The following is a 26,838-nucleotide window of genomic DNA, read 5'->3' on the forward strand; positions in this document are numbered from 1 at the left end:
TTCAGCTGGCTCAGACAACTTTAAAATAAGGTCCTTAAAGTCAGGAATTACTTTTCTTTTATTATTTTTTATATCCCCAGCCCCAAACACAGTACATTGAATATTAGGTTATTGTTGTATGTCTGTTTTGGAAGAGGACCATGACGTTACACACTATAGCCATTTAAGAAATGTTTACTTATTGGAAGTGAATGCCTTTGTATGTACATTAATCTTCTAATACATGAAAAGTTGCAATACAATACTAGTATAGGGACTGAAAAGGACTAGTTATTTCTTCTTTTACTTTATAAATACAATATTATTATCCAAAATATAAAATGATGTGCTTTGACTAAGAACTAGTAGCCTTGCTTTCTAAGGGACTTTCTCCCAGTTTCTCAATTGGGCTTTCCTAAACCAGATAACAACCTTTCTTTCATTTAATGAGTTAGAATTAGTTCTGTAAAGAATTTTCCGAAAGCTGTTTTTTGATAAATTTTCTGTGTTCACTAGTAACTTAATAGCAACATGAAACGAAGTGGGAAGAAAGCTTAGAGATTATCTAGTTACAACATTCTTAATTCTTTATATAACAGAACTAAGGACATAAAGAGTTTAAGTGATTTCAGATAGGCCACTCAACTTCTTAGTGATAGAGCTAAGTCTGGATCCTATGTTTCCAATTCTCAAGTCAGTATTGTTTTTCCTATGATCATATCATTATACAATGTTCTCACAAAAAAAAAAATGTTTTAGCTATGTACTGTTTATTTTACTTTACTCTATTTGGTATCCCGCGTTTTCCTGTAATTCATCTCTACTTAATTTAGTAATGTAAATTTCATTAATTATTATTAACTGCTAAATATAATGTGATAGAGATGATTAAGGTGTGGTCTTTTTATCATATCTCCTCCTGTTTGAAAAAGAATGTATAATGGAGAAATTGTTTACATAGGAAATTGTTTAGTTTAAGACTAAAAAAGCTTTTTCATTAAAAGAGTGGGTGGCAATAATCCAATAAAAAGAGCAAAAAGTAACTTAGCATAAATAACTTCATTACTTACAATATTAAAGATTATTATTCAGAGAATGGTTTTGGTTAATCCTAAATCTACATCTAAACTATAAAAACTTAATATAGATAAGAAACAACACTGGGACTACATTTATCCAAAAACATCTGGGAAATTTTTGGGAAAGCTGAATACCCAAATCCTTTTCTTCTCAAGAGATTTTCCTTTCCAGTTGAAACTCTTAAGAGGTTTATTTACATAGTAAATACACCAGTATGAGAGAATATAATGAAATATATTTCAATGAACTTAGCCAAAAGTAGTATAAAGCATAGAATATAGCCAGATTACTAAAATATCCTATCACCAGAGGATCCTATATAAGAAAGAGATATGAAATTGTCTACTACTCCAAACTTATAATTTTACATATGGTGAAGTTAAAAGATTTTATCAAGGTCACACAGATAATAAGAACTCCCTAAATCCTCTGACTCCAAATTCAGTATCTTTTAGATTGTGCTACTAAAAAGTATGGTTTGTTTAGATTAAATTACATAATACTTATATTACATATTATAATAATAATTTTGGGTATTTTAATTGACATAATACTGTTTAAAAAATATTTCATTAAAGATAATTGTTTGAGATCATGCTCTATCCTAAGAAATGTTCTTAAATGAAAATTCTTCAGTTAAAATGTTATATTATGATTCATATTAGGTGTTTAAAGCATTTTCCCAGTAATTTTCTTCCTTGAAGAAAAACTATACTATAAAAAACCTGGTCTGCTTCTATGACCTTAGTATTTATGACTTCATTTAGTTTCATGACTTTTAAAATCTGCATTTACTACTGTCCAGCCTTATCTTCATGCTTGTCTTTCATGCTTGATTAGGCCACTGAAGTGGCTCATTATAATTCTAGCAGAAAAGGTATTTGCAAGACTTGTACAATAGCTTTAAAGCTCCACAAGTAATAAGTTATATTGTCTGAAAGTTCTGAAGGGCACTCACTATTCATTATACCTGCTGTACAAAGATTATGTAGTAATGTTGCTATTACAAAGATAATTCAAAGATTCTTATTCATTCTGTATACAAATCATGCTTCTTGGTTTCCAGAAGAGTAACCTCATTGTCAAGGTTCAAAGAACACTTGCTACCATGTGAAAAGTAATATTTGACTGTGTCCCAGGAATGAATATGTACATATTTCACAAATACATAACCAATTCTTAGAACAGATATCACTTAAAACTTGATATAAAAAGGGTAGGAAATGCACTACTGGGCTCAGGAGCCATAGGATTAGGAGATATAATTAGGACTATTCTAAATTAATAAGCTGAGCTCTGAGAATCTTACTCTTCAGTGAGAGTAAGAGTTGGAATAACAGCTTCAGAGCATGTGAGACACCTAAGAGGCAAATAACTCTGAGGTTGGATTTTGTGGTATAAACTCTCCCCTTCTCTCCTCCACCCTACTTAAGGGCCAGAGATAGAAAAGTACATTCAATGAGAATGGTAATCAACTTTAAGAGGGTTAGGCCTGTTTAACAAAAAAAAAAAAAAAAAAAAAACTAGCTTAAAATGTAGTACACAAACTAAGTTTTAAAATTTATTTGCTATTGCAGTATATCCAGCAAAAGATATGCCAAATAGATAATTATTCTCAAAGTTTTCACAAATTATAGAACTTTTGATTGTTACTACCTTTACCAAAGTCAATGTTTTATTTAAATTTTTAAAAAAATGTTGTTTTTCTGAAAATTTGTCTAGCAAATAAACAGTACTATCCTTATTATTAACATATATAATGAAGTACTGACTTATTTTAACAAAAGGACTTATAAATGTTTATATAAAGGATTTGTGATCAAATATTTTTCCTGTGTTTATTTTTAGTGAGATTATTGTTCTCTGCCCCACTTTTTATATGACCACAGTATATTAGCCCCAAAATACATATTCTAAATTCAATTTCTTTAGAGTCCTATAATGCTATTATAATAAGAATGTTCAATAGCACAATAAATGCATGCTGGTTTTATATGTAGATAAATCAGTAGCTAACAGTAACAAAATTATACATAACAACAAGGGCTTTCTGATGCTTATAAATAATTACATTATTTATACAGATTCTTATTAATTGTTCACTAATGAAAATATAATTACTGGAAAAACATTTAAATAAATATGTTGTTCAAATCATTTTATTTTGCCAGGATGACATGGTTTACTGTCCATCTAATGAACAACTCTGAAGGAAGTATTTTAAAGCTCTTTGATTTTGTTTGTGTGGGCAATTTTCTGGAACTACTTCTCTAAGCTGCATCAAGTAAATCCTTTTCCCTAACCCCCTTTTAAGTATTATCTTCTCCTATTAGAACAAAGTAATTACCTTAAGATGCTGTATTTATCTCTCTATCTTTATGTCTTAAGTGCCCCAGACTGTGGCACTTCTTCAACTTAACAAATGATTTTTGAGAGCCTTGTGGCTAAAAATTTCATCATCCTGTTGCCAGTGGTATTATCAACTTCTCAGAGCTTAGAATAGCATAATCATCAACAAGAAGTTTAAAAGGCAAGAACTAAGAATTTCTCTTCCAGTACATAGAGGAATTTTATAGTGACCTGTGCTATTGGCTTGGTGACTTTGATCTATGCTCACAACTAGCCTAGTTTCCCTACAAGAGGAGAAGTGCAAGACTCAAGATAATGCCTGTACTCCAAGATATTAGTGCAATGAAAAGTTCTTTAAAAAATATGAAGTGGGGCTTCAGTGTAAAAAAAGAGAAATTAAAAGAATTTTAAAAAGGAGAAAGAAATACTGGCAAGTATTAAGAGGTTGAAAAGTCACAGAGACACTGGAGAGGAAGAAAGGAAGAAGGACTTTCATCTACTAAAAGAAAAAAACAAAACAAAACAAAACAAATAAGCTTGAGACTCTTTTAGAAGAAGGAGGCAATTGGATCTCTGAAGGGAAAAGCTACTTGTCTTCTAAGGAATGACAGATCATTAGGTTTTAATAGATAAGGAGTCATTGTTATCCAGGAAGGGTACTAGGAAGAAGATAAGAGTAACAGTTATATATAAAAAGAACTTTCCTTACAAAAACAGGTGCCTAAAACCTTATCTTGTGATTCATATGGACATACAAGATATTGCCAGAAGGAACCTAGGCAACACTGTCAATGTTCTTTTGCAAAAAGAATTGAAGAACAAGGGAGTGTTCTATTCTTATTGCCCAGGGAAAGGCAAAGGCTGAAGAAAATAAAAGAGATTTGAGTAGTTAGTAAATGATTTCTTTAAATAATATTATCTGATCTGGATTTTTGGAACATAGCTTAAAATATAAATCTAAAAGGCTCCTAGCCAGGAACACAGTATATCTCACATAATCTGAAAATACTGAATTTGCCCAAAGTCTTTCAAATGCAATCAGTAATTCTTTAAACTGAAAAAGGAAGAGGAAAAGATAAAATTGCTCACCAATATATACCTACCAAACAAACAAACAAACAAACAAACAAAAAAAAATACAGATAATAGGTATGATAAATTACCACTTAGTAGGTTTGATGAATAACCAGAGATCTTCAGTTCACAGAAGAACACAGAAGAAAAAAGTCATTAAGAAAACTGTCTCAAAGCTCCATTCAGAAATGAAAAAAAAAAATGTATGCAAATAAATTGCCTAATACAGAGGTAAATTTGGTCTTACACATTTAACTAAGATTTGGTAGCGTGATACCCATGATTGATATATATTTCTGAATGGAAATGTTTTTATTCAAAACAAATTAGATAAACAAGTCCTAGTTGGGAGCTATCTTGTAGGTTAATACTCTTATAACCAGAACCCAGGGCAAGTAAGTATAGTATAGAAAGAATTATTTGAAGATCTATGGAAGAAAAAGTAGAAGTGATTTTTTTTCATCAGATTTAATTCATGTATAGAGTACTAGAGCAGAAAGATGTGAAATTTGTAAGAGAGATTTTAAGCTTTCAAGACAGAGTGATGCCAGGAGAGTACAGTTATCTAGACATTTATTTGGAATTTTGTCTCTTTCAGAAGAAGAAATTATCATTTCATGATGTGAATTATCACAGATAAGTTTACCTTTCAAAAGTTTTGACAAGAGAAAACATTATTCTTTTTATAAATCTTACCAATGAGTAAGAAATTTTTGCTAGAGTGAATTGTTGCTGAGTCTTGGAAGGAAGTGGTCATAACCCTATGGAGTTTACAACAACAACAACAACAAAAAGAAAGCTGAAAATAGTCTAAAATACATCCTAGATTTTGGGAGAGCCTATTTCAAAAAGCAGCTTTTCTTAAAAGCCAATTTTTTTTGCATTACAGCAACCTGGTAAAGTCTATGAACCCTTTGTTAGAATAATGTTTGATGCATATATTGACAACTGAAGGAAGAGGGAAAGAAATAAACATTTATGAAGCAACTACTAAGTGCCTGACATTGTGCTAAAAGCTTTACTAATACTGTCTCATTTGATTCTTTCAGGCGCTATTAATATTTCCACTTTATAGCTGAAGAAATGAGGCAAACAATCACTTAAATGAATTGCTCAGGGTGTAAGGAAATACCAAATTTAGTTAGGTCAGTGAAAATAAAGATATAGAAAGAGTTTTCTGGGAAAAAGGCAGAGTAGGCCAGAAAATTTTTGGCTCTCCAAATTTCCTCCACAAAAAAAGACAGAACATTGCCTTAGAGGGAATGTAGAACAGTAGAAATAAACAAAAGTCCAAATAAAGCAATATTTCTCTTAAAGCAACCTAAAAAATCCCCAGGAAAGGACAGATTTCCAGGGACAAGCTTGGCCTGAGTGAAGTACAACCATCTCTATGTAAGAGACAAGCCCTGGGGGCAGCTGGGGGTGAGAGGCAGCCTCAGACTATATATAAAATGGGCAATTTACACTGAGCAGAAAATTTTGAAGGACCTTCCAAGATAAGCCAAGCAGAACTGTGTGGATGAGACCTTCCAACGCTGGAGTGCCTCTGTGTGGGAGAAGGAGCTAGAATACACTTGGTGAGTGCAGTAGCAGAACAACAGGAACCTGTTGGCTGTGAGCACTTGTAGGAGAACAGTTCCTAGTTTCACTTCCAGGTCACACAGGACAGTTTCAGGGGGGCAGGAAGCAAGGTTTGTATGATTAGTTAGAAATAGAGAAGATCTGGGTTCATATTCACAGGAAAATAATGGAGCTAAAAAAGCCACTTCTTTTTCAGTAAGAAATGTCAAATAGTCCCAAGCATAAAAAGCATTTTTGAAGAACTTAAAAATAATCTTTAAAATCAAATAAGATACTTAAGAAAATTAGAAAAAAATAAGATCAATACAAGAAAATTAAAAGGAGAGTCAACCTACATGAAATAGAGAATCAAAAACTTGAGGAAGAAAATATTTCCTTAAAAACTAGAATTGGGAAAAGGGAATCTAATAACATTCTATGATGCAAGAAATAATAAAATAAAATCAAAAGAATGAACAAATAGAAGACAATATTATGAGACAGAACTCTGAACTTGAAACAAGGATTCTTGTAAGGTACTAAGTGGAATTGATGATACAATGGTTATCTAGTTTAGCACGATGTTTAAATAGTTCTCTAAATTCAATATGATTGATTTAATCTTACAACAAATAATGGTTTCCTACTGATATAATGATTGGTTTATACTCAGTGTAGAGCATATAAGCTAGGAACCTCAGCCAGGTTCATTCAGAGGCAGAGAAGACAAGAGAATTGGAGGCAGGAGCTTAAGCTCTCAGAACCAAGGAAAGAGATTCATTCGATCTTCATTCAGGCTCCTGGGGGACTTAGAGGCTTGGATAGAGAGCTAGAGAGCTAGAGAAGACAAGCAGAGTAGAGGGTGAAGGACAATCCCTTGGACTCAGATCCTTTCATCCCATATCATACCACCTTGGTGGCAAGCTCTCTTTAGTTTCTCCATTGAAACCAAGACTCCAGAAGGCCTTTAATAAAGCTAACCAGGCCCCAGGAAAGGAGACAAGACTTTGAAAGAGATAATAAAGGATTTGGACTTTAACACCTGGCTGGTGTTGGTTACTGGTGGTGGTGGTGATTACTGAACTGAAATGAAGGCTGCTTCCAGAGACCCCAAGAAAACCAAACTAAGAATATTACAAGAATATGAAACATCTCATTAGAAAAAATAACTGATCTAGAAAACAGGAGAATATAAGAATAGTTAGACAACTTGAAAATTGTTATTTAAAAAAAAAGAATCTTGATACATTATTACAAGAAATTATCAAGGAAACTTGTCATGGAGTATTAGGACAAGAAGGCAAAGCAGAAATAAAAAAAATCCACTACCTTCTTGAAGGAGGAGAAGGAGAAGAAGGAGGAGGAGGAGGAGGAGGAGGAAGAGGAGGAGGAAGAGGAAGAGGAGGAGGAGGAGGAAAAGGAGGAGGAGGAGGAGGAGGAGGAGGAGGAGGAGGAGGAGGAGGAGGAGGAGGAGGAGGAGAAGAAGAAAAAGAAACAATCCACCCATAACCACCTGAAAAAGATCCCAGGGGAAAAATTTAGAGCAATATCATAGCCAAATTTCAAATCTCCCAGGTTAGGGAGAAAATATTGGAAGCAACAAGAAAAAACATTTAAATATTGTAGAGCTACAATAAAGATTACACAAGACTAAAGCAGCTACTATTGTTGAAGGTTCACAGGTCTTAGAATACTGTATTTCATAAAGCAAAAGAGTTGGAGTTACCACCAAAGTAATTTAACCAGCAAAGTTAAGCGTAATCTTGAATGAAAAAAAAAATGGACAATGAACAAAAGAGAAAGATTTTCAGGTATTTTTGACAAAAACAATAAAACTTATTGGAAAATTCTACATATATAGCTGAGAGAAATAAAAGAAAAATAAACATAAGAGACTCAATAAGGTCAAATTGATTACTTCTTATATGTGAAAATATCAATTCTCTTATGTATCATTTTTATTTAAGTAGTTTGAAAGAAAGACTTGAGCTGAGCTGAATCCATTATACATATATATAGATATAGATATAGATATACATATACATATACATATACATATACATATAGATAGATATAGATATAGATATAGATATAGATAAGGATATAAAAGTCTTCTATGTTCAGAAAAAGAGAAGAGGTGCAAGGATAGGATGGGGATAAGAGAGGGACTTCTAGAAGTGTGAGAAAGTTAAAGAATAAGTAGAAGGTATGATAAAGCAGAGAAGTGAGGAGGGATAGAAATAGGGTGAGAAGGATAGAAGGGGGAAAAATGGAAGAAGGAAAATATGCATTAAGTAATTATACCTTAGAATGTGAGTGGGATGAATTTACTCATAAAATGGAAACACAGCAGATTAAAATTTTGAATTCTACAATACATTTCAGAAAATGCTATAAAATGATACATATGTGCATAAATAAAAAGATCAGAAGAAGAATTTATTACATAAAAAGCAGGGGTAGTAATCATGATCTCAAACTTAAAAGCTCAGAGTTAATAAAAAAGAAAAATAGGGAAAATACACTATATGGCTAAATACACTTATATGTCAGCCATATTGATCAATATTATTTTAAAATATTTAAAATAACTAAACAGTATAAGGACGGAATACTGCTGTGATGTTGGAAGTGACTTGGTAAAGTTAGAAAACTATGAAAAGACTTGGACAAAGAAGACCTTTAGAGAAACAGAAGAGAAATAAGCATAGTGTAGTCTTATGTAGATTCTGAGTGTAGAAAAGACTACTCAATTATTATTTTTAATTTGTTTTCTCTAAACAAATATTAAGACGTTAGAGTAGGAAAAGCTAGAATAAAAACAGATAACAAGATGAGGAAAGGGATATGTATGAAAATACTTATTTCACTTGATCAGTTGAACCAGGTTGAATGAATTAAATCTTATGAGGTTAAAAAACAGGAAGTCATTGCTGAGATGACAGATGAAAGAAAGACTATCAAGAATGAATGGAGAACCATTACCCTGGAAAAAGATAAATATTGTCCCAATTCTCAAAAAAGGGAAGAGAAGGATATCTGAGAATAAAATAAGCCAATGTGTTTAAGATCAATTCCTGACAAAATCCTAGAACATATTATTAAAGATATGGTTAATATATATCTAGAAAAGGAAAGAGTAATCACAAAAAGCCTAGTTTAGCTTCATCAAAAATAAGTCATATGAAATTTGTTTCACATTATTTTTTGAACTGTTACTAAACTAACTTATCTAACTCTTAGCTGAGTTTTTTTTAAAAAACATCTATTTTGTTGCTATTGCTATTGTGTTGTACAAAATCCTTCAAATAAATGGCCTCAAGGATGATGTCATCAAAATTAAAGACAAGATCATTTTAAAAGTCTGTGAAAGTTTTCTGATAGAGTTTCAGGAATGCTTAGGTATTTCTGAGATAAAAATAACTGTAGATTGCTCATTTGCTAGAGGAAACCAAGATGTTCCTATTTACACTTGTAACCTTTGAGAATAAAATCATGTTATTTGCTCTTTGAAAGTTTTAAAACCTAAAAGATAAAACAATTTAAGGACTAAGAGACTGAATTTTGGTTTACTAAAGTATTTTTCTCTAAATGGAAAGCTTAGAAAAAACTTGAGATGCTCAATTTTTGTGCCTTTCATCTTCACATTTGTTTTGAAATGTTTTATTAAAGTATTTACTATAAATGATGCATTATTAAGCACAAATAGGTATAAGACCCCATTTGCAGAACTTATACAAGGCAGGTGAATGTGTTTTCTCAATTCATCATGTTATTTATTTATTATTCTTTTATTATTCTAAAATTTATTTATTATTATTATATTCTATTATTTATATAATAAATTATTTTATTTATATATATAACTATAATTATTATTGTTATTATATTAATATAATATTAATATAATATATTACTATAATTATTCTATTATCATTTCTATTAGCTGATATTATTATTATTTTATTATTATTTCTCTGATTGCTAACAAAATTTGTTATGTTTTTCTTTGAAAATAAAATATTTTTATAATTATGACTTACAGTTAACTTGGCCAGATCTATGCCACCGAGGTAACTATCCTGTGTTTTTAGTTCCCCCTAGCTTTTAGTCAAATTTAAAATCAAAATGGCTATGGAGGACTTGAAAAATATAAGTTAAATATTTTGATAAATTATAATATAAAACTATTCTTATGTTCTTTGATGATGAGTTTCATCCTGACTCCAAATTTAAATGAATCAACTTATTTTCTAGACAAGCTTTATTCCCATTCTTCTAAATACAAATGAAAAAGTCAGACATCTCTTTGTGCTTGTAAGCATGCAGTGCCCACAAAATTTATTGTGCTGCCTTGATTTTAAACAAATAAGCAAAAAAAAAAAAAAAAGGTATTTGTATAAAACAGAGAATAGTTAAAGAGTAAGCACATTGGTTAAATAATGCCACTAAAATTAGCAACAAAATTGTTACTATACTAAATAGAAGTTTGCAATAATAGATTTAACTAATACAGGAGGAGTCAAGCAATACAATAATGGGTGAGTCAAAGAAAGAAAAATGCATTTAAAGCAGATATAAGCACTTAGAAATAGGCCATAAAATCCAGAAAAATATGTCAATGAAACAACAGTTGAAACATTTCAAAGTCAGTAAAAGCATGCAAATGTTAAAATTTAGGTTGCAAAAAGCTGCTATGAAATGATTATGGAAATTATATACTAACCATCTTTGGCGCTACCCCCCGTGAAAGCAAAAGAAGATAAAAAGACATTAAGAAAGTATTAGAAGCAATCAAAATAGAGTAATGCAGCTTAGTAATTGCAGAGCAAATCATTCTAATACTTATGAAATATTTTAAATATTGAAATTGAAAAATTAATATTAAATACTAGTCATACTACAGGTTTCAGAAATGAATATAAGAAAGACAATTTAAAAGAAACTTGGAAAATGGAATCTAAAAAATGTCTGGACTAATAATAAGAACTTCTCTTTCTACCCATAAATGGGACTATATCAATCATTTTATAGCTAAAACATGACTCCATTAGCATTTTCACTTTGCTCAAACAATGGGTGTTATATAGGGAACCTTTAGGGTAGATATACAAATACAATGACCTACACTTTACCTTTTGCACACCTCCAAAATGTATCCAGAGTTAATACAATCTCTTTTCTTGCCAATATTCCACTTATATATGAGTCAAGAATATGAATTTTCACTTTCTAACAAATGTTCCTTACTTTTAATACCTGTTTTACTTACTACATACCCTCACTAAATCATGGCAATGATAACATTTTGGGGTGATTTTAAAAATAAAATATTTTGAAGGAAGAATGTACAAACTTGTTTCAATGGATTCGGCTCATCTTTATATTAAATGAGTTTAGAAACACAACATAAAGTTATGAGCTGAAGAATTAACGGGTAAATAACTCTCTAAGAGTTGTCTCAGTTTTAGTTTATGAAATTTGCCCACGTCAGTCAACTAGTAAAGGCCAGATTTGGGATTTTAACCCAGGTTTCCCTTACTCTAGAATCAGCACTTGAAGATCTTGCCATATTGCTTTGTTACTAGCAATTTTGAAAAAGATTAATAAGCAAGATTAATCTCCATTATCACAAAAAAAAAATTAATCCCTATCAAATTTCATGGGATTTTTGCTGGGGGTGGGGAAAGAAATGGGAAGAGGAGGGTTTGCAAACATATTCACAATACATCTCTGTCATATATATATATATATGTACGTGCATATATACATACATGCCTCTCATATATACATAGATACATACAAAGAAAATATTTTTACCATCCAAAGATTAAACTTGTTATTTTTTCTATTAACTGAATGTGCATGTATGAGTGTTAAAGAGGGAAGGGGAAGAAGAGAGAAAGAGAGAGAGAGACAGAGAGAGAGAGAGAGAGAGAGAGAGAGAGACAGAGAGACAGAGAGACAGAGAGAGACAGAGACAGAGACAGAGACAGAGAGAGAAGAAGAGAGGGAGGGAAAGAGGAGTAAGGGAAATATATACACACACATGCTTATTGGCTAGGCATTTATACACATGCACATAATATTAATGGCCAAAAAAACACCTAGTCTGATCTTTGGGTATTAGAAATAATTTCTTATCAAGCCTATGTTCAAAGTATTTCCCAAATGGAAATGTTGTACTCTCTTGACAGAATATTAGGCTATTATTTTAGTAGAGTAGTATCTTTAAAACCCTCAAATCAGAGGCAGAGTGGCAGAGTAGACTTTACGGAAGTCAACCAACTATTCAATGCTTCAGGCAATCTTTAAGATTGTAAATTGCTGAGTAAGTGTCTATCCGTATTAGTAGAGAATTTTTTCTACCTGTGAAATCAAAGTTTCAGTTTTAAAAAGAAAATACATGGATGTATGAATATATATGTACATGAAAACAGACACAGAGAATCAGAGCAAAGAGAGACAAGGAGAAAGAGATAAAGCAGAAACTGAAAAGGGCATGTTCATGTCCCAAGTGTAAAATATGTTAAAAGATGGAACATCCTTAATCTAAAGTTTTTGTTGTGATATTTTAAGGATTAGAACCATACATCAGAACACTTATTTTCTGATTTTTAACCTAAATATTATACTAACATAAAACTAGATAATCGTGACTGAAAAACCTTTTTTTTTAAATTCTATGGCTATTCTCTTTAAAAAGTAACAGGCCAGACTTGTGTACACATAAATGTTTACAGACAAATACAGTTTATTCTAGTAATAAGGAAGTAATCACCTGCATCTCATCTAATTTTGATTGAATGTCAGGAGGGAAGTCACCTGCTCCACAATTAAAAGGATCAAAAGGTTCTGCTCCAAAAAGGTCCCGTTCTAGAATAAAGGAAATAAACAATGTAGTAGCATGAAAATCACAGAACTCAGGCAATGAAAGCATAGATTATTTTAATGGGAATATTATTCACTTTGATTAAGTATGTTGCTCACATGAAATAATTATTTGGTCAAGTCTCAGTTTTAATTTTGTGCTATGTCAACACAAGCTCGTATTAATTAAATGATGGCTTAAGGAAACATCTAAAGAGCCCAACCATACTTTATTAAATACTATTATATTTTACTAAGAACACATGTTAATAGTCTATTCAGTTACAGAAAATTTAACTCATATAATTTAAAAGATTTTAAGTGAAGTTTTGGAAATTTTTGTATATTTTTAAAATGTGGAATTGAAAAACAATAGTAAACAAGAGCATTTCTCTACATTTGTGGTTCTTCACCTGAGGTTCACAAATTTGAATTTGCCCAAGCTTAGCACAGTGCCTGGAACATAATAGGTGCCAAGAATGAATTCTTGTTGTTAACTTTATTTAAACATAATTTATTTTCTTGCTAATAACAAATATTTTATTTAGGCATTTAAAAACACCATTCTAAGATGAGTTCCATAGGTTTCACTAGTGGCAAAGGAGACCATGATGCAAAAAAAAAAAATTACCCTACCCTACAAAGGAAAACAGAAAGGAGTCTGCATTTGAATTTCACAGGCGGCCTGAGTCTTTGGTTGTCATTACTTTGTTGTTGTTTTAACATGCCTTTACAACACTAGTTAACAATCTAATACCATTATAAGTGTACTATGATTATGATTTTCTGTTTATAAAACTTGTTTAACAAATATTCATTTATTCTGTAAAAGGAATTCTTCTAGATTCTATGAAAGATACAAAGATGTATGATTTTTTTTGACCCTGTCAAACAATACAAGAGCATTAATACTATTCTCAGTGTCACAACAAAGTATCAAGAATGTAATACATGTTGTACAAATTTGTGGTTTACTAACCCACAAAACAAATTTTGGAGCTATATTGATTATGGACAACACACACACAGACACACACACACACACACACACACACACACACACACACAAAGAACAGCTGTCCCTTTATATTCTGTTGGTCAATAAAAATATTAGTGGCTTAAGAAACACAAAAATCCTTTAGAGTGATTTAGAAAGGCATCTTACAGTCCCTATTTACCTTATATTGTACAATTTTTTAGCTAAAGAGATCAAAATAGCAAACTGTACTTTAAGAAAAATATAAACAAACCCTGCTAAATTTCTCTAACTGTAGAGAGCCCAGAGAAAGACTTAATTAACAAATGTGAAGCGAAGAGGATAAAGGTTTTCAATATTCACTAGCCATTTCAACTCTGTTAAAATTGCATTTTTCAAAAAATATTTCTCTTATTTTTAATTTAAGAAATAAAACAAGCATTTCGAAAGCATAAGATGGGGGGAAAAAGATTGTACATGAAACTGCAAATCTATTGTGTACAATCTCTATTTTTTTAAATTACATATTAAGATTAACATGTCATTGTTTTCTTTTTTTCTTCTTCCCTCTCCCTAGAAAAAGCTATTGTTAGATACAAATATGTGTGTATAACTATTCTATACATACTTCTATTTATTTCCCTATCTGTAATTTCTAATTCTTTGCCACCATAAAGAGAGCTACTGTAAATATTTTAGAGGATATGGGTGCTTTTCTTTGTCTCGTAATCATCTTGGGAAACACTCTAAAAATTGTATTGTTGATATCAAAGGGTATAAGCAGTTTTATAACTCTCTGGGCATAATTCTAGAATGTTAACTTACTTCTTATCCCCTACTCCTACCTTCTAATCAGTATAAGTTTATAGTAACCAGTATAAAGTGGCAATAGCAGGAAATATTGCATAGAAGAACCTAGACATATAATTCATCTCAAAGATAAAAGCAGCATAATTTATAAATTTTTCATGCATTAAACAAAAGTCACATCTTGGTAATATGTGCTGAATCATTGGAAGCCTTCTAGGCACTTCTCCCAGGGTCTTTTGCTCTCTTATGATATTTAAATCCCAGACAAATTCTGGACCTCAACATTAAAGTTCAGTAGGTCGTTAAATGTTGCTGAGAATTTTGAGATGATATGGATATGATACTTATAAAGTTTTACTGACAACTTTGAATTAATGCTAAGGGAACATAGATAAAGAGTCTGTACCCCGTCAAAAACCCTGTAAAAACAAGAGCTCTAGCTCTTGCTTCCAGGGTTCTCCTCCATCTCCATCAGGTCTATGCTGCCAAACTAATACACTATTAGGTGAGTGATGGTCTCTGCCTCTTCCTCCTCCCCATCCTTTTCTTTAGGCTGCTTGCCAGCCTTCTACATCCCATCCCCTGTACCTATGCCCTCTTGTATCTGTACTTTCTGTGTTGTTTGCCTCCACACCCCCTAAAGTTATTAAAGGAGGATTACAGCCCTGTTTCCTACTACCAATCTGATATTTCCCTGTGAGAGCTCGGAGAACCAGGAATATCTACTCCCATTTCATAACTGCAGAAATTATTAGTTCATCAGCCCCTATCATGCATAGAAAAAATGGAGACTGTTAATAGCCATTTCTTCATAGGAATGTCACTTAGCTCTATTTGAGGAAGTAGAGCCTTGGCAGCATTTTCCTTAGCCAGTGGGTATCCCCCTCACTCCTAAGGAACCTTCTTCTAAATCCCTCTAAATGGACTACCTTCTTTTTATACTGTATATATAATTTTTTGTATGTTGTCTCCTCCATTAGAATGAAAGTTTCTACAGGGCAGGGCCCGTGTTTTTTGTCTTTATGTTTAATGATTTAGTGCAATATTTAGCATATAGATAACCCTTAATAAATGTTGGAGGACTAAATAGAAATTCCATGGCTTTCTAACCATGAACTAAATGAGAGTTGAATTGAGAGCCTCAGAAGAGGCAGAAAAACAGAAAAGTTTGAAGAAAAGATCAAAGAGATTCCTTTCTAGTTCTCTATCTTAAAGCTAATTACTAAAGTATAATCTTATGGTAAACATCTATTTTCTTCTCTGTGGAGATTGGATGAGGACAAGACCCCTGACTGGGCTGACTGAGAATAGTTATAGTTCTCCTGTGGAAGGGACTCTTATTTACCACTTTCCCACCCACTGTGCCCTTCCTCTGTTCCACCTCCCTATAGATAATGAAGGGGTTGAAAGATCTTGCTAACAAAGCTGGAGACCTCCTCTGAAAGGAAGAGGATTGGTAACCACAATATTCTTAGCAAATGTTAGACCGGCATTAGATAAATAGGAAATGAGCCTGGAAAAAAGGTCAGTTGAAAAGTTGCTATAATATTCAACAGTGATCAGTGGAGATACCCTGTAGGAAGCAACTGGGAAGCAATCCCCAGGGAGGATCAGAGTTCACTATGCTGTGGTGTCAGAAATATAAGCTGCCTCTTCATGTATCTGTATTCTGACTCCATGATGTTACCATGTGTGTAGCCCCATACATGATTCCTCTGCATACTATTTTTTCACTGACATTATGTGTATTTGTGGTTGAGAGAACTGAACATTTGGAGAGGGCGGGAGATGTGTTCTGCTGTTACTTTTATTACTCTATTTCATTACTTTCCCTTGCTTTGAAATATTTATTCTGGTCAGTTAATTTAAAAAACAAAACTCTTTGGGGGCTCATGAATAATATTTTAGAAAGGATGTTCACTTACAAAGTATCTGTAACCTGGGATTCTTTTCTGGGTGGATAAGTTAACTCCCTAACATAGAAGAGGAAAGTTAGAATAGTCATCCCCAAAGTTCTCTGGAACAAGAACAAAGTCTTAGAATGAAGATTACAAACAAAACAAAACAAAAACAGATGTTCTATGGAGTCTCAAGACTCAGCTCAAATATCATTTACTACCTTACAAAGTCTTTCTTTAATCATTACTGTCACATCCCCAGTGTTGTGAATTTTCTTTTCTGGATAAACTGTTTTTTCATATATGAAAACATACTGAATCCTTTCAGAATTTAAGCCCCATGAGGACAAGGACTATTTATTTTTTTGTCTCTGCTGTAGTGTCAGAAATATGAGCTACCCCTTCATGTATGTATACTCTGGCTCCATGATATTACCATGTTTGTTAGATCTCATTTGTTTGTTAGAATTGAATAGAGGAAAAACAAATTGAATATCTTGTGCAATGATACAAACATATATATATGGATGGATGTATACATATATATACACATCTATGCACACACCCATATATACATTCATATTAGGTGTTCAAAGTTCAGTTTCCCACACAATGATTTCAAATGGTTTATGACAGCAGTATTAATAATTTTGCTTATAAGTTAGAATGAACTGGCTTAGGGGTATAGAGTTAACAACACTTTTATATGATAGTTTATTCTGTCTATAGTAATAATAAATAATAAAACTTAAAATATGCTATAATAAGCATCTATAATAAGCATCTGGTTTGTTATGAATGCCACAAAAAAAAAAAGGAGTTATAGAACATACTTATCTCTGTAGAACGACTAGGTACTGGAGGAGGCTGTGTACCATTGCGAGTAGGTGTTGTTGACTGAGGTGTTATGGGAGAAAAAGGAACCATATCGAAGATGTCAGTGGAAGGTGATTTAGGTGTCATGCTGGCTGCCTGTAATAAAGATAATGACTTTTAGGGTAATATTTCATGTGAACAAATCATAGTTCTGAATTTTCATCATACAAATATAAGGAAAAATCAATCACTATAACAAATTTAAATAATTGCTAGCAAAGGGACAAGTATCTGTTTCTGTTGTAAGTTTACAAATGAAGACAACACAAAGGACAACTGCAGTTAAGTATCCTGATGTGAATACCTTTTCCACATAGGCATTATCCATCAAATGTCTGGCTTGTTTCAGAAAATGGCTTTTTTTTTCATTTTTGGCAAAACATAGAAATCCATTACTACCACAGGGGAAAAAATTTAATAGCAAAAAGCAGAGACATTTTGCCTATCTGTCAAATGAGGATAATAGTAGTACTTATTTCACAGAGATGTAAGGATCAAATGAAATATCTGTAAAGTACTTAGCACAATCCCTGGCACACAGTAGGTGCTTAATAAAATGCTTGCTTCCTTCTATTCCTTAGTAGTTATCTTGCTCTTGGAAAGACCAGAGGAGAACTTATTCTCTGGTTAATTCCTCTTGGAACCTCCAATCTGTTTCCTTCCTAATTCCTTATTTCCTTTCTAATTCTCTGGACTTCTTCATCATGTCTACACCTCTATATCCCATCAACTTTTCAATTATCTTTTATGTGTTATTTTACGCCATTAAAATTATGTAAGATCCATGAGAACTAAGATTATCTTTCATTTGTGTTAGCATAGCTCCTGGAATGTAGTCAGAGCTTGATACATGGTTGATGACATTTCTGCTCAATGGCAGAACTAGAACCAAGGTCTTTTGACTCTCTAATCAGAAGTATTCTTCTTATGAAATCATAAGAAGGGGAAATAAAGGAGTTTTGGCTGGATTAACTATGCCCAGTTTTCAGTAAAAAGAATGTATAAATGTGTACAGTTTTGAGTATTGTTCAAATCAGGTAGTTGTACATGTACATGTCCATTCTTCCCACTGAGGATATGTTGTTTGAAATAAAGTGAATTTCCAGGATATAATATCCAAATATATCTAACAAAATATATTCCATAGCCCAATGTAAATGGCCTTTTCTATACTGGGTACAATTGTAAAATAAAAAGAAAGCTGAACTTGGAACTCTGGTTTTAATTGTAAAACCTTATGAAAGTCTTTTAATCCATATTCATGGGAAACTGAGAAAAAAAATCCTTGCTTTTGGGAGTTTAAGCAACTCCTTTCACCAAAAGAGACAGAAAACCAAATATATAGGATCACAGATCTAAAGCAAGCAGGAAACTTAAAGGCCACTTGGTCCAATCTCCTTATTTGAAAGAGAAAGAAAAGAGAAAGCAAATTCTAAAAAGTTGCCTGAAACAAAAGATTAAATTGGCCAGGATTGCAAAGCTAATATATATTATAGGTGCAATTTGAATCATGTCTTCCTGATTTCAACATAGCACTTTCCATGGCCAAACCTTGATTCAGTATCACATTATAATTATAGTAGTATAGTGGTCTTAAGCAGTTATAAGTGTAAGAGTTGTCTATATAAATGTGAAACATTATGATTACTACCATTGTTCTTCTTTATTAAAATAACTAATTGAAATTACAGTATTCATATGGATGAATAATAACCTACCTCTGCTTGTTCTGTGTTATTGGGAATTTGGAAAAGCCTCTTAAAATTTCTTGTTTTCCAAGTTCACAACTCTACCAACAATGCATTAGTGTCCTGATTTTCCTATATCCTCTCCTATATTTATCACTTTCTTTTTCTGTTATATTGACCAATTTGATAAGTGAGAGATGGTATCTCAGAGTTGCATCAATTTGTATTTCTCTAATCAAAAGTCTTTGAGAATACTTTTTCATATGATTATTGATAGATCTAATTTCTTCTGAAAACTGCTTCTTCATATCCTTTAATCATCTATCAATTGGGGAATGGCTTGTATTCTTATAAATTTGATTCAGTTCTCAACATATTTGAGAAATAAGGTCTTTATCAGAGACACTTGCTGTAAAGATTTCCCAGCTTTCTGCTTTCCTTTTAATCTTGGTTGCATTGGTTTTGTTTCTGCAAAAGTTTTATTTAACTTAACATAATCAAAGTTATATATTTTATAATACTTGTTTGGTCTTTTGTTTCATCATGAATTCTTCCCTTCCCCACAGAGCTGACAGAGCAAAGTTATTTCTTGGTCTTCTAATTTGTTTATGATAGCACCCTTTAATTTCTAATCATTTACTCATTTTAACAAGTTCACACGGTAAGTATCCTAAACATGATTCAAATGCAGGTCTTCCTTATTCCAAGTCAGCATTCTCTCCAACTCCATTTAGTTGCATCACTGAAGCACAATGAAAGGCTTATCTAATATTTAAATTGTAAAATCACAAATTCACAAAAATCATAATACATCATAAGATTTTAACACTAAGAACACTAAACCTCTAAAAATAGGTTTAATCAATCAATAAACATTTATTAAGCACCTACTATATTCCAAGCAAAAAGGAATGCCAAAAAGGGAAAATAATTCTAATGGAGGAGATAATATGCAACAAACACACAAATACAAGCTATACATATATATATATATATATATATATATATATATATATCTTTATATATACATATATATATATATATAAGATAAATTGGAAGTAATTAAAAGACAGAAGGTATTAAATTAAAAGGGGTTTGAAAAGACTTCCAGTAAAAAAAAAAGGATTTCACTTGGAAGAGGAAGCTAAGAAATTCAGCAAGTGGAGCCATGGAAAGAAAGTAGTCCAAGCATGGGGAATAACCATAGAAAATGTCTGACATCAAGAGATGGAACTTTATTCCTGGAAATAGGAGACCAGGGTCACTGGGTTGAAGACCACATGTTGGGGATTAATGGAGTAAGAAGACTGGAAAGGTAAGAAAAGACTAGAGTGTGCAGATAGAGCATTTTTATTTGATCCTAGAAGCAATAGAGAGTCCCTGGAGTTTGTTGAATTGGGAGTGGTGACATAATTAGATCTCTGGTTTAAGAAAATTGCTCAGGTAAATGAAGGGAGGATGATTAGGAGTAGGAAAGACTTAAGGGAGTCAAATTTCAAAAGTCCACCAAAGTTCCACTAGCAGGTTATTCCAGTAGTTCAGACATGAAGTGATAAGCCCCTACAATAAAGTGGGAGCAGTGTCAGAGAAGAAGATATATTTAAGAGATGTTTCAAAGACGAAAATGACATGTCTTGAAAATAAGACTGGATATGGGAGGTGAAAATATGAATTAAGGATGACTCCTAGATTGTGAGCCTGAGGGAATGAAGAATGGGAAAGAGTTTAGGGGGAAAGACAATTGAGTCCTGGATTAGAGATGTTGAGTGTGGATGGGTATCTGTACCTCTGAAAGGCAGCTGAGATGTGAGATTGAAGATCAGTAAAGGTGAGGAAGGACGGGCGGACTTTTAAGCACAGAGATTGTAATTATGCCCATAAGAGCTATGAAATCACTAAATAGTATAAAGGAGAAAAGGACCCAAGACAGAAGCCTGAAGGACACTAATAGTTAAAGGATGTGACCTGAAAGAGATTACAGGAAGAGGATACAGCAAAGGAGACAGAGAAGGTAGGGAAAATTGGAGAAGAACAAGGAAAGAGTGGTATCTTAAAAACCTAGAAAGAAGAGAATGATCAACAGTATCAAAGGCTGCAGAGATATCAAGAAGAAATAGGACAAGAAAAAGGCCAATGGGTTTGAATAAGAGTTCATTTGTAACTTTGAAGAGACCATTGTCAGGTGAATGGCAACATTGGAAGTCAAATTGTAAGAAGTTGAGAAGAGAAAGTAGAAGTCCCTATTATTTATACATGATCTTTTCAAGGAAGTTCACCTCAAAGGGCAGAAGAAATACAGGAGGATTGTTAGTAGCAGTGAAATGGTCAAATCAGATTTTTTTTTTTTAGGATGTGAGAAATATGGACGTGTTTGTAGGCAAAAGGGAAGGAATTAATAGAGAGAATGAAGTAAAAGAATGGTCATAATATCATTTCACAAATCCTATTTCATCCAAAGGCTGGTGATTAGGCAGGAAAAGGACACAGCTAGATTTGCAAGTCGATTCTGCAAAGAAAGAGCAAGAAATACCCTTCACCAGTTTTCCTCTTCCCTCAAAGTATGCTGCAGTAGAAGATAGCTCTGATAGTAATAAAGTTAAGAAAAAAAAAGAATAAAATAGATAGAAGGCCTGAATCAGAGAGAAGGCTGAACCAAAGGCTCTTCACATCTCAGTATGGAGACTGGGCTGGCAAGAGGAAGGGATGCTTTCCTTTTACTAACATAGATATAAGACATTGCTTTGGGACAGATGGAAGATGCCCATCCTGACCCTTGGCATCCTTTGCTCAAAGTGTATGCCAAGACAAAAAAGAGATGGAAAGCACAAGGATAGTGGCTATGAGACAGCTTCAGGAAGTCACAGACCCCCTATGAAGCAGAGAATGGGAGGAGCCTGGTCTGGCTAAATTTTAGAAGAGGAAGGGACCTTAGGAATTATTTAGCACAAGCTTGTGAGTAAAGGCAAAGCTCTCCCCCCCACCCCAAACTTCCTTTAAATTCCCTTAAATCATGACTAAACAAATTTTAGAGCATCAGAACACCAAAAGGTGGAGTGGAACAATTTTCCAATTAAAGACAACTTAGAAGGTTAGCAGGAAAGGTCTGTGGCTCCAGGATGGGAGTCCAGTGAGTTCAGACCACACCAGCACAGCCCCTCTCCTGGGCTTGGCTCCAGTAAAACAGGAACCAGGCCTCTGAATCAACTGCAGCACTGGCAGTTTCCAGGCCTCTTGGACCAGAATTACCAGACACTACTAAGAAGATCAGCAGGAAAAGTTTGTCTCAACTAAAGTGAAAGCCTTGGAAAACCAGCAAACCAGGAACAGGCAGTGGCAGCTTCCAGAGGCCTCAATCCAGAGGAAGTCTCCTTACTATCTCTGAGGAAGGACTTGTTGCTTGAGCATACTAGAATTTACAGCCATGGGCAGCACGGAACCTCTTCACAGTTCCAGGACAGAAAAGAATGCTTATGGTAGGGCCCTACAAGGCTCTCTAAAGACAGATGCACAAAGGCCCTAAAGCTTGGGACATTATATATTCTACCATGGAAACATAGCCCTACCTTAACAGAGTAAAAAGCCAAGAAATAGGTTGGGAAAATGAGCAAACAAAAGAAGATTCCGACCATAGAAATTATCTAGCAGAATAGCCTCATATTGCAAAGCTTTCACATTTCTATAACATTAAGAATTTTTAAAACTTTCCTCAATCAGGAAGAGAGTACTTTCTTAATATTCTAATTTTATAGAGGAGAAACTTAAGCTTTGCAAATACTAAATGATTCATTAATATCACAGGATTGATTTATTAGCATGTGCTGTGCCTCACTACAGAACACAACTTCTTCATTTTTGTATCCACAGAGCTCAGTCCGGGGTCTGGCACATAGTTGCCACTTAATAAATATTTGTTTAATGGTTCCAATTACAACTGAGTGCCATGTCCATTTTATGAATAATCTTTCCCACTACAACAAAGTATATTTCTAATAAACTAAAAACATATATACATATATACTGACTAGCCTATGACTTTGCCTTGTTTTATTAGTTTAGAAAGAGAGCATGGTTTCAGGGCTCAAGAATTCATCCTGAAGCCTAAATGACATGGATTCAAAACCATGTTGTATATACTAGCTATTTAATTCCAACCAACTCTTTAAGATTCAGATGTAGAAAAGATAATGAACTGCATTGATAAGAGAGTTTTCTCATCTATAGAGTTATGAAATCGTAGTTGCAGTTCTTGTCCACACAGAATAAAGACATCTATTAAAGTGGGATAAAAAAAATGGAAATATATCATGTAAAGGGGAAAATCTATCTATGTCTATAAATTTATGCACAGGAAAAGTTTTATAGATTTCTCATGTAATCAGATCATATATCTTTCACTAAACAGTGGGATTACTAATATTTGCTTTACTAACTAGCCTAATTATTTATCTTTATATTAAAACACAATGATTCCAAAATTATCATGGTAGTGCACCAGAATTTCATTGCTCAAAAACTTATAATTTAATCCCACTCTTTCATTTTCCAGATGAAGAAATGGAAGTTTTTAAAAGTCTAAATGTGAGCAGTAGAATATTTGATAAAGAGCTGGTCTTGGGCTCAGAAACACATACTAATTGTGTGAACCAATTAATCTTTTGGTGCCCTGGGCAATTAAGCATATAAACTGCAAAGCAGCTGCTCATCTGCCTATGTATGAGAGTTCACTACAACAAAGTTCAGTCAAAAATAATTAATCAAAGCTGTTAAGAGTACATATTTCATAGTAATTTGGAGATTGGTGGGGGGTGGGAGGGGAGAAGTACTCTGTGACACTTTGCTTAGGGCAACTCTGGAAGAAGGTAGAAAAAGAATTCTTATATCATTTTTACAGCTGAAGAAACTGAGTCACACAATTATTGACATCCAGGACCTGTAGTCAGAGTTTTTATTAGTATGCTTTTTTTCTATTCTGTAACCATTCCTTTTAATATCTATCAGAGTACACAGTAGGGGCTCAATAAATACTTGTCACTTTAAAACTTTTAATTACATTTTTTATTTGAGCTTCAATATGAAAGTAGTGGTTGTAACAATCATATGAAGAGGCCAAGTAGTAATTATTCATCATGACACCAGGATTGAAAAATAAAATAAACAGTTTCTTTAAGACCCATGTCATAAATCAATCATGTCTAGGTAAAGATATAATTTTTAGTATCCTTACTAAGGAGATTATCTTTAAAAAGGTTCTCCCAGTTAATGACCAAAATGGATTTTTAAGGGTTCTTTTAAAAAACAAACACACACACAAAAACAAACAAACAAACAAAAAACTTTATGATCTTTAAAGAGAAAGGTATAGTGTTTAAAATATTGCAATTAAAATCTAAAACTATACCAGTCTTTTAAAATCAAAGAAATTAGGGGCAGAAGCGTCATACTTGCTTATTTGAAACAGGAAACTAGTTTGTTGAATTTGATTCCTTATAAAGTTTGGAATTCAGGCTTAGAATATTCCAATCTCTGTGTATGTTTCAAAAATGCCAGCTCTCTCACCAAGTTATTAGGCTTATGAAATACGGATGAGAAAATATAGCTGCCAAATACAGAGCAATTTAATGATGTGCAGTGGCATTTTTGGCATTAGTTAAATGCATAATCTGGTTGGTCTTTCTAAATTTAAGTGTTCTGGAACTTATTTTTAAATGTCACTTTAACTAGATAAGAACTTTTTATTTAATGAAACACATGCTGTACATGAAAAGAATTATTTTGTGTAATGCATCTTCTTGCTAAGATTAATATGGGGTGTTTCAAAAGTCTAATGCCCTAAGTCCCCAGAGACTTTTGGGACACCCTATATTTTTGCAAGAAGAATGAATATTTTATAAATTGTTCTACAAAGATATATATAGTATCATACCTCATCTAGATCTCACTGTTTCCTCACTCACTAGTTTTACATTATGAGGGCTTTACCTGGGATGAATGAGGCTCTATCAAGAATGCCTGAATTTCTATATAAAAAGAATTTACTCATCAAAGGTTTAAGGACAAAGCATTAAACAATTAAGTCTTTCAAAAATAACTTTCAATTATGTAGTGTCTTTTTTTCTACATATTTTAGTAATCTTTAGTTTAGTCTTTAGTATGGCTGTTAACAAATAATGATTTCTTTTTTCACTTTTTATCTTCCTCTTCATAACAAATAGCATGAATTGTTTCTGATCCTATCTGTATATGATGGACAAATCAATGAATCCATCAAAATGCCACAATTAAAATAACCACCATCACAACAAAAAACAAGAATTTGTCAAATATAGTTGTTAATTTTGGGGGCAATAAAAAGATACTAAGGACTCTTAAAAAATATAAGCCTGAGAAACTATCTTAAAATAATACTATTTTTTTATCTTAAATTGCAGGATGCAAAATTTACAAGGCTCCAAAGAAAAAATAACTCCATGAATTTATTCTAGAAGCCAAATTAAAATGGCAAACAGTTTAACTTTTGTCCCTCATAAATTGTTTTCTTCTATATCATCAAACTAGTTTATTGCAATTTGGTCTAAAGAAGAATTGAGATCATGATAACACAATTTTTCCCAGAACACTTTCCCCCATATTAATGGAAAATAGCCTTTTCCAATGTTATTCCAATTGCAGTTACCTAGAAGCAGACCTGAAAACTAAGATTTTGATCTCCATGCAAACTGAATTAGGGATCATAGGGGTATAAATCAGCCTACTAAGGAAACCACCATGGGAGGGATTGAAGCAGTGCAGAACTGCACCAGGAAAAAATTCACCTGGGGCATGGATTAGCCCCAGGATCCCACTTCAGGCAATGCTATACCAATATTATTACTTGTATATGGAATATTAAGGAAAAGATATATAGCATGGATATCCAGGCTCTGTGTTTTGATACAGTGTATACAAGGCAACTTGACTCAGTTATAGTTTTTCCAGAAATCCCTGTCTACGACTCACCTTCAGAGAGTTCTTGTCACCTACCAGAGGATGTCCTCTGATCCCTGACCTTTCCCTACTTTTCTCAACTTCAGGAAGACATAAAGAAAAAGCAGAGCAGTGGTCCAATGTAATTCTGGAGATGCCCATGAGGGCAGGCACATTTATCCCTCCTCCCTGGATGCCGATACCACAAAATAACATTCTATTTTGAGGGAACATTTTTAGAAGGACTTTTTAAAGAAGTTATAACTGTGGAAGATGATTTAAAAGGCATGCTTATAGCAACATATATTTCTTCATAATGCTCATATTTTCTTTACTTTTAAAGCACTGATGTATCCATTATCTCATTTTGCTATGATGATCATCTTACAAGATAAATACTCATAATATTACACAAATTGGAGAAACTGAGCACTGAGTAAATGTTTTTAGCCAATCTAAAAAATCAACTAACAAGAAGACTATCAAGAATATCAAAAGAATATTTTTATATTGGATGACTGCATTTCCTCTTCATCTTTTTTATACATGAATAATTATGAGAAATTTCACTTTTCTGGGGAGAGGGGAATTGTGGTCTGAAGGAAGGATCTGTAGAGGAATGACCAAGTTTAATGTAGCAAGGCACTTCACATCTGGCTCTTTTGCAAAAGTGAACTTAGTAAGATGCTAAAGTATCATCTTTTCTATCTAAGAT

General features: G+C 32.9%; 1 protein-coding gene across 14 annotated transcripts in view; it reads right to left on the reverse strand.

Moving 5' to 3' along the window:
• GULP1 (GULP PTB domain containing engulfment adaptor 1) overlaps window positions 1-26,838 on the reverse strand; it is a 450,623-nt gene that overhangs the window by 12,994 nt on the left and 410,791 nt on the right. For 8 of the 14 annotated variants that reach the window (XM_074302903.1, XM_074302897.1, XM_074302905.1 and 5 more), the window contains 2 exons: window positions 17,430-17,568; window positions 12,824-12,918 (listed from right to left, as the gene is read on the reverse strand). In XM_074302903.1, the coding sequence (XP_074159004.1) occupies window positions 12,824-12,918; window positions 17,430-17,568 (234 nt within the window). Of the gene's footprint in view, window positions 1-10,459; window positions 10,780-12,778; window positions 12,919-17,429; window positions 17,569-26,838 lie in introns of those variants that run through there. The other 6 variants (XM_074302900.1, XM_074302901.1, XM_074302899.1 and 3 more) reach the window with 3 other exon arrangements.

This window comes from Sminthopsis crassicaudata, chromosome 3 (assembly GCF_048593235.1).
Source record: "Sminthopsis crassicaudata isolate SCR6 chromosome 3, ASM4859323v1, whole genome shotgun sequence".
In the NCBI taxonomy this organism is placed as follows: Eukaryota; Metazoa; Chordata; class Mammalia; order Dasyuromorphia; family Dasyuridae; genus Sminthopsis; species Sminthopsis crassicaudata.